The sequence below is a fragment of the Branchiostoma belcheri genome, unplaced genomic scaffold, assembly GCF_001625305.1.
Source record: "Branchiostoma belcheri isolate BF01 breed outbred unplaced genomic scaffold, Haploidv18h27 scaffold40, whole genome shotgun sequence".
NCBI lineage: Eukaryota > Metazoa > Chordata > Leptocardii > Amphioxiformes > Branchiostomatidae > Branchiostoma > Branchiostoma belcheri.
Window position 1 is genome coordinate 85,861 of NW_017804021.1, and position 9,212 is coordinate 95,072.

The window sequence follows — 9,212 nt, forward strand, 5'->3', positions numbered from 1 at the left end:
TACAGAAATAAAAGCCAACAAAAATATGCTGTGTTACTTGCAACTGAATCCTTTTTTTTCTCGTTTTTCACACATCTACCACGTAGCTCAATTTTTGATTTGCTGGACCAAATATTTGCACATTATGCAGTTTTATTTTATCAGATATTGTATCAAGGTAATTGTATTATTAGACGTTTTTTGAGTAAGGTATACGTTTGTTTTATCAACTGTCATAGTTAAAACGTACATTTTGTTTCTTTTTTTTATTTTTAAGGGGGGGGGGGTCGTTGTGGTTAAGCCAGCTCACTGGAGGGTAGAAACATAACGGGTTCACCCCGGGAATTGTCTGGCTGCACAGTGTAGCGATTCACTCGATTAAGGCCGGCAAGTTTATATTACATTTTGTAACGGCTTGGCCGAGCGCATCGACATAAACCATTGAGCACCAAATATACATGGCACCAAATCGAAGCTGGATGGGCACTAAGAAGTGCTCAGGCGGCACGAATTGTGGCGTAATGTGCGGACATTCATAACGAATAATGGGCCAAATTAAGACTACTTGTGTACAGCGGGACATCCGCATGCAGGTAGCGCGTACGTGTAACATATCCACCCCGGTAAAGCACATTACAGGCGAGTCGAAATGGAAGCTATACAGTCAGCTCCCACGGGACGCATCTTTCCCTGGCAGCGCCGAGTCTCCCGGGACCACGGGTTACGGGTTCGAATCTCTCTTTCCAGGCGACGTTATTGAAACAAGGACTCGACAGTCGGGCTGTCCACGCGAATCTGACTTCCCACTCGCCATCATTCGATGCGACAAATTCAGACTCCTCTCTCCTTTCAGGTAGTGACGGTAGCGCGACATGACAGAGCCCTGTCTCGCACGCGAACAAGCTCTATATCTACCACGCCTGTCTCCTTTTATTTTGTAAGCGGCGCACCTCCCTCGATATAAAAGAAAATGCCGCATCGATTCAGTTCGTCCTTCGCAACGTAATAGCCCTTTCAGACAGCCTCAGACCGTAAGAAACACCATCCCCTACATGCCTGTATCTTCTCCATATTGTAAACATTAGCCAAATACGCTCTCGTTTATCTATCTAGCGTTTTTTTTCCTCTCGTCACATTTTGCACTTAGATAAAAGCCCCCGGGGCTAGAGAATAATTGCAAAGTCAATCACTTGATTGGCTGGCGATAGTCCAACCCCTCCCCATTGCGTGTAACAAAATTAATTATTTCATAAACATCGCTTGGTGAGAGAAGGGTACATCTGTTCGCGTTGTGTTCCCTCCCTCCCCTGAGGACCACACAAAAACCCGGGCTCTTTGACACAAGAGGAAATAGATTTGCGAAACGAGCTTACAGATTTTCTTTCCAAAGCCTTTTATTGAAAAATATCTGGTAAAGACGAGAAGACAAGCCGACGGGCTGAACACTTATATTGAAACCTAGCTGGTGACGAGAATATGTGAAAGAGCTTGTCCAGGCCGAAATTTGAAACAAGCCATGCACATCTCTGTCTGAACTGTCTACACTGGTGAATTCTACCTACTGCTCGTACCCCCCGCGGCAGGGTGCGTTTATTTCCCGCCGTTTTTGGAGATGTAGAACAATGTTTAGAGTACTGGGACCCTTTCTATACAATGTAGCTGGCTCCTGGGGCAAGCCGCGCACAAACACAGTGAATTCTGCTACATAACCGTCTACACATATCGCTGTATAAAACGCACACCACCCTTGTATTAATAAAAGCCGGGTGGCCGCTCTCCATGTACATACCTTAGCCCTACACTTGACATCTAAAATTCTTCCCTCATTTTAATTTGTACATCTTGCTGTAGTCTTACAATAACATATCATTGCTCTTCGGTATATATTATAGATCATATCATTACAATACACAAATAACATCATAAAAAGGACACGTATCGAGCATAAGTGGCATATGTTCATGTTAGACTATGATGACAGCAATGCCACAATTTTGCTATATATACAAGACAGGCGCTGCCCTACCTTTTTCTCTTTGTTGCAAATAAATACCAGTGTGAATTTTCCCCGCACGGATAGAATATGGCTACACTGCCTTCTAGCTCTGCTTACGTCGACTAGACTGGGTAAAAAATTCACAATGAATCAAACGAGGAATTCCCCAAATAAATACTTAATGATGAAGATAAGGGAGGACTTGTAAATATTTTATACACAAGCGGGGAAACCCCCGCTTCGTTACTATTTTATGCAACGTGGTGATGACGATACTAGGAGGTGGAGAAACGTGTTTTTTCTGTGCTTTCGCGGGTTTTGTTGTGACCGTTATTTTAACGCTATCAATCAACGAACAATACGGGTGAAAAGGCGTCGGCGGAGTTTGTTATAGCTCGGGGCTAAACGTAAACATTAGGGCCGGTGCGAAACGGGCACAGGTAACATTTGTTCTGCTGTAATGACTCGATTGCTTTCAAATTTGGGCGTTCGAACATGACCAGTTCAGCGTGGGGACGCTATAAAATCGCCAGCTAATTTACCTCGTTACACATCCTTAAAGTGATTAGCGACGGGTTCACACGTACACAGAAAACAGAGCTAATTTCGAATGGAAATATCGTACATTTTTAGGTGCTATATGGGCGTTTGCTACATGTATACACAATTCCCAGGACTACACCAATCGAACTATCGAACCTTGAAGGCAAAATTGGCCCCCAGTAGCCCAGACTCGATGAAATAAATTCACCTACATTGAGCAGGGATTTGGCGACAAGATATCGCCGGCGGCCCGGTCTCCCCAGTGCGGGTTCTCACTAGTCGGGCTTGGCGGTGCGATAGCGGAGTCTGACTGAGTGGAGCTATCTTACAGTTTGTATATCAGAAGTATGTATATACTGGTGACGTGGAATAAGTTCTCTCTCCTACCGGGCGTGCTGCGAGCGGTCTTTTATCTCCCGCCTTGCTGCGCCGAGAACTTCATTCTCTTCTGCTTCTGCCTCTGGTTACAGAACCAGACCCGAACCACGTTTTTCTTCAGGTCCAGCTTCTCCGCGATCGCCGCGATCTTCTCCGAGGAGGGTCGGGGTTGGACCGCGAAGTAGGCTTCCAGCGACCGCTTCTCCGGCGCGGCAATGCTTGTCCTCTTCCTCTTCTTCTCGGCGTTATTGAAGATGTCGGGGCTCCTCTGCTTGGCGCGAGCTTGCTGCTCGGCCTCGCCGAGCCACGCTTCCAGCACGGGTTTGAGCGCCACCATGTTGTTGTGGGAGAGCGTGAGCGACTCGAAGCGGCAGATGGTGCTCTGGGAGAGGGAGCCTACTCCGGGCAGCTTCAACTTCCCCAGAGCCTGCCCCACGTCGGCCTGCGTCACCCCCAGTTTTATCCTGCGCTGCTTGAAGTGTTCGGCGAAGGCTTCCAGTTCGCGGGGATCCGTGTCGTTAGGGTCGTGCATAGACATGGGGTGGTGGGGGTTGGGGACGAGGTGGTGGGGAGACATGCCTGTCATGTTGCCCGTGGGGGCGGGGTGCATCCCGGGGAGGTGTGTGGGCGCCATGGATGACACGGAGGACACCACGGGAGAGTTCGGGTCCGTCATGCTCATACTGAGCGGCAGAGACGTCGTTGGAATCTGATCGAACGGGGAGGCCTCGCTGTCGGCGAAGCTGTGCGGGTGGTGGGGTAGAGGGTGCGAGACGTGGGGCCCCGGCCCCGCCACCGAGGTCGCCGGGGAGTGCGCCGTCCCGTTCATGCCGGGATAGCCGGTGTCCGGCCGCAGCAGCTGCGGGGAGTGCTTCACGCCGCTTCCGGAGACAACGTCGATCGCCGCCAGTGCCTCGGCACGAGCGAGTAGGCTCTCATCCAACCCCGCAAATATATTGCTCTGAAATTGCAAATAGATGCAGTTTTGAGTCAGAGGGGAATAGGCCCGAGATAGTGTTTTAAACACAGCCAGAATGAAAATCTGACTTGGGTCATAAAATATGGAACAGGGATGGCTGAACACATAAATGAACCTTTACTCCACGGTTATTGGAGTTCGACGATGAAAAAAACATAAAGGAAGTCTATACCGGGCTGACAAGTTCTGGGTGCCCGTGGCTTAATGCATATATACATACGTACGTACCGGGGGGGTTGTCATACAGTGCCGGCGCATGGCTTCCGACGTACGGTGGAGAGGGGTGTACTTGGGCCCGGCAGTTATTGGAGGGTGCATGCTGATATGCTGTTTCCCGTTCATCATCTGGAAGGCAAGAAGGGACGGTTCAGTCCGCGCCAAAACACGCAGCCAAGGATGACAACACTCCTATAGGTTCCCCGACACTCGCTAGAAAATATATTGGCTTTGTAAAACCAGCTGCACCTGTTCTACACTATGGATGTATTCACAACTCTTTCCCCTCACGCGACGCGTGCGCACTGAGCGCTTTCACTCGGAACTGCCTAGCGTCATTTATAATTTTCGCTCGGCCTCTAAAAATAAAGAAAGAAAGACGATAGACACTGGGGAGCGCTCCCCGCCAGATTTTAATTCTAATAAATCTCGGACTGCGCAACATTGAGTCATCTTTTAAGAGGATCTACTGTTACCGACTTGCGTAGACGGTAGTGTTTTTAACGTGGGCTTTTTCAATGCGACAAGCGCTACTCTGTTCTTGTCACCACAGCGCTACAGAGAGAGAGGAAAGATAGGCGGAAACATAGCCGCTTATTTAAGATTACAGAAAAACTGGGGCGGGCAGGTATGAATTTTTAATAACTCGGAAACCACAGAGTTTTTGGAACTATAGAAACGGTCACTTCAGGCGAGGCTTGAGAGAAAAGAGATGACTTCCGACGCTAGAATGACTTTCACCTATTTTGTTTGAGAAGGTTGGAGATGGATGTGTTCGATTCCAAAGCCGTGCTTTAAGGACGGGGTAGGTTACTGGTCACGGCCCATCTAGGCTGGGATAGCCGGTGTTACGTTGTAATGGGTAATACTTCAGTACCGCTTGGCCTAGTCCCTCCTACCCGCTTGCCGTGCTGTTTTGATAACGCAATGAGAGAGGAGGGGGTCGGGAGACAATGAAATTTAATTTTCCACGACCAAACATTGGTTTTGCAGCGCGCCGCGCGAAATGGGGCGAATCGCCGCTACAATTTGGGTAATTGGTTCGGGACGGCCCGGGCTTATTCCCAGGCCACGCCCGCGCTCGCCGTGCGGGGTGACGACACCTAGTGACCCGATCCCTCCTCGGGGACGTGTCGCCATCTCCGCGGACTGCCCAACAAAGACGCGGCGCTCGATATTTTCGCGGAGTTTTCCAGCATCACAAGAGGAAAGGAAATCACGGTCTCAATAGCTCGGTATCGAATAACACCACCTTACTCTTTGTCTCTACTCCCTCGGCTCTCCTCGCTTCAAAACCTCCCCACTGTTAGCTCTATCCCTACAGTTTTTCCTGCGCCGTATCAACAATGTCGGGCCCGTAATACCTAGCTTAAGGGCGGGTATTAGACCATATTACAAACATTAGGGGGTGAATGTGTGTGCACAGCACACAGCCAAGCCTCGCGTGTTTAGACAGAAGGCAGGTATACAGGTGGAGAGAAAGCCAGAGACGTTCGCCTGACACAAAGGGGACTGACTTTTCCCAGATGGGGGCGGAAGAACCGAGGCGGTACGGCGCGCACACGGAACCTTGAACACTCAATTAATTTGGCAGAAGCTCGCTGAGACGGAGGCATTGTGACGATAAGCCTTGCGACAATCTGCGAATACAGCCTGCCACTTATTCAATTTGGCTCTCCGAATTCGTGTAATCCAAACTGGTTAAGGTCAGACGCCCGCTGAGCTGTTTTTTTTACCTAATCGGAGATGTTTTAGTGCGTGAGATTGTGTTAAAATGTAACATGTAAGCTATCCTATGTGCTGGTGTATGGATTTCAGCTATGTCGTATATAGTAAGGCAAGTTGGTGTGATTCATACACTAGTATCATAGCGGCGTGCTGTTTTGATGTTGTCGAGCGATATTGATATTAATTCTGGAATATAGTTCACGTTTGGTTTATGATAAATTCCCCCTCCATGTGTTTGTAGTAACAAACTGCTAAAATAAAATTAATAAAAATTGAAATAAACCCTTACTGTATTTTACTCTATCCCTACCCCTGGTTGAGTTTCGCCTACCACAGGTGTGGTGTCTTTTATATATTGATAAATCATGAAAACGAAACCGTTTTACATGTGGATCTTCTAAATCAATAGAAGAATGTCATAAGAAAGTTTTGAAGTGATTTTTCCAGATTTGATATATTGATTATCGACAGTTCCTTTTTTAACAAAATCATCTAAGATTCCGCACTAAATAAAAGTTATTAAAGTAGAATTTTTTTGAACTCCATGTGTTTCCTTTTCAGATTTAATATGGATTTCATAACCTTTCTTATATCCTTATTGTTTATGCTAGGTGTTAGGACAATGACATAGACTTACTGATTTTTAGTAGATGTTTTTATGAGGTACACTAGTTCAGATTTAGAATGGATTTCTTTAGCTTTTTTTGTAATAGGTGTTAGGACAATGGCATATTGATTCTTTTAGTAGATTTTTTATGAGATACACTAGATATTGATATAAATTATAAGTTCAGTTAATGAAACCTAAGGCTAAGTTAACTAAAACATAGCTTTCCAGTATAACAAGAGAGGATGATAATGATTTTAGGATTGGTTTAAAATTTCTAAAATAAATAGTTTTTTCTCTTTCACATTTCAACATTGTTCAACTGATCAACTTGGTGATAAGTATTAACACCTCACAAAATAGCTATTTTGACAAATGGGTTTGTATTCAAAACATGGGAAAAAACAGTACATCAATTTCGCAAAAGCCCTTTTAACATATGTCTTTCAGAGCTTGGAATATTTGCATTGTTTTGACGTGTCCGAAATCTCAGGTGGGCTTTAAACAATAGACACACCTGTCTAGTAAGGTGGTACCTAGGGACTTCATTCTCTCGCAGGTAGAAAGAAATAACGGCTTTTCAATCATGGTGAAAAAACCTGTTCCAATTTCGCGTCCTAAAACTACTCGATTCGCGTCACACGTAAAAAAAAAGAATGAAAAAAAAATAGCTGTAGATAAAAACGTGGTTGTAACAGCTTTATCGCGTAGTTTTTATGTTGTTGATACCTGGTGTTGTTTTTGTGCACCTGTGTGTGTGTCGGTAAGCGGTTTTGATCTGTGTGCCCACAGGTGTACGGTCTACCTTCTGATCGCGACCATATTTTACAAAACGCTCCACCTGTGACAGGTCCTTGGGGACAGATAGCCTGCACCAGGCCTTTCTACGGGAATACCGATCGTAGAATTCGGCAAGAAAGAGAGTAAAATTGGCCAAGGGAGTCCGGCTGCGGGGAGGTAGTTTCTGTGCCAGTCAAATCTACAAGGCGGCCAAACTCCCCTGGCAATCATTCTCCTATATATATATATAGCCAGCGTAGTTAGTCTGGTAGAGCCTAGGGGACAGAAGTGGAAGAAAGAGGGAGGGAGGGGGTGATACTGCGGGGCGCTAGTGGTCAGAAACAAGCACGTGCGTTAGCAAGTCTTGTCCTTTGGTCAAAGGTTTGTCCCAGTTTTCTGTAGCCACCAGTAGCCTCCACCAGTCTTCACTATGGGGATACGGGCCGTAGAATTTGGGAAAAAGGGAAATAACTGGCCAGGAGAGTTAGCAGAAAGATGAACGTATGGTAGCTAAACTCCCCTGCCAATTGTTCTCCCTCTTTGGCTAAATCTTACTATTTTTTAACCCACGTTGTGTGAGTCTGATAGACACTATGCCACCACATAGGCTGAAATTTCGACGTTAGGTTGTTATGCATCTTCTACAATATTATTTCTTAATTGAGAGAGGTAGAAACAGTTTACATCATCTTATAGATTTATTGTCATTTTTTTCAAGTTTCGCGACCGTGGCTTTTTTTTTCTTCAGAGTTTTCTTTTTCCTATGAAGTGGGTGTGCGTCCTAACATATCCACCATCTGTTGTGTTTTGTCTTTGCTTTGTGGTAAGTTACCCTACGGGCATTAAGGGAAAATCAAGGTCGTCCCATATCACCTGTAAACATAGTCATCTCCATTGTTCCTTGTACAAACTATCCAAACTCTACACCCTTACAGGTAGCCTCCTCAGCAGGCTTACCCGTGGTCCCTTTCCTAATGATGTGCTGTATTCTGAATATATGTCAGTTTCCTATAAGAAATAAGGTGCTGTCAGAACTGACATACAGCCAGATAACAATCAATAATAAGGAGGCTACTCACGGTGGCCGGTTTGTAGGCTAGTCTGTTAGAAGTGACAGGCGGTTACTACAAGAAATAGGCCACTAATTTACACTCGTAATACAGTAAATGATAAGCAAAACAATAACAAAAAAAGTTCATCCTAAAAGCCTGCTACGGAGGCTACTTACAGTGGCCTGTTTTAGGCTAGATTGTTAGCAGTGAAATACGTTCCCGTGTGTATGTTACAGCGGGGCTGTCCCTAGGTTAGCCTCGGGGGTAAGCTAACGGTGGTCCCCGCCCCAGGGCCTGACTCTACCCTCCTGAACTGATTTATGACCCCGCCTTCCCGTTCCCAAGCTGCCGGCATCTGACTCATGCCTCCCCGGCCTCTGCCCCGTGAGCACGGGGGTTGTACATGTGGGTCACCCGCGGGCTGGCCCAGCTCACAACACCCCTTCATTTATATCATGCGAACAAAAGATTTATTATCTCAAGTGGCGAAAGACAGAACTTTTCCATCCATCGAGGGAAAATAAATTACGGCTCCTGACCTATTACCGCGCCCAGCCCCCACATTTATCACAATTGCGCGGTACTGGAGGCAATGACCATTTGATCTAATTGGGTGCTGGCAGTCACGGAAGGTAGAGGTGTAGGAAAACACACAAAAATCATTCTTTACGCACACCTTAAAACATGCATAAAGGTTCCGTTTCTTCATTTTCGTGTACCTTTACGCAATATTTAAGGTGTGCTTAAAGATAGGATTTTGTGCATGAAAAAAAACATGGCCGAAAACTTGCGCCAACACATGTTTCTAGGCTGTTTCGTTTCTTCAGTTGCGTGTACCTTTATGTAAGTTTTAAGGTGTGCTTGAATATAGGATTTCGTGCCGAAAACTCGCACCAAGGCATGATCGAGCAAAGTTCAGGGGTCAACGTGCTTATTCCGTGACCAGGTCGTAAA

At 46.1% G+C, this 9,212-nt stretch overlaps 1 protein-coding gene across 4 annotated transcripts in view; it reads right to left on the bottom strand.

Moving 5' to 3' along the window:
• Nucleotides 1–1,374: 1,374 nt before the first annotated feature.
• The window catches only part of LOC109477658 (POU domain, class 4, transcription factor 3-like), a 35,231-nt gene continuing 27,393 nt past the window's right edge, over nucleotides 1,375–9,212 (bottom strand). For all 4 annotated transcript variants that reach the window (XM_019778996.1, XM_019778994.1, XM_019778995.1 and 1 more), the window contains 2 exons: nucleotides 4,104–4,220; nucleotides 1,375–3,857 (listed from right to left, as the gene is read on the bottom strand). In XM_019778996.1, coding sequence (XP_019634555.1) covers nucleotides 2,928–3,857; nucleotides 4,104–4,220 — 1,047 coding nt within the window. In that variant the 3' untranslated portion in view covers nucleotides 1,375–2,927. The remainder of the gene's footprint in view (nucleotides 3,858–4,103; nucleotides 4,221–9,212) is intronic.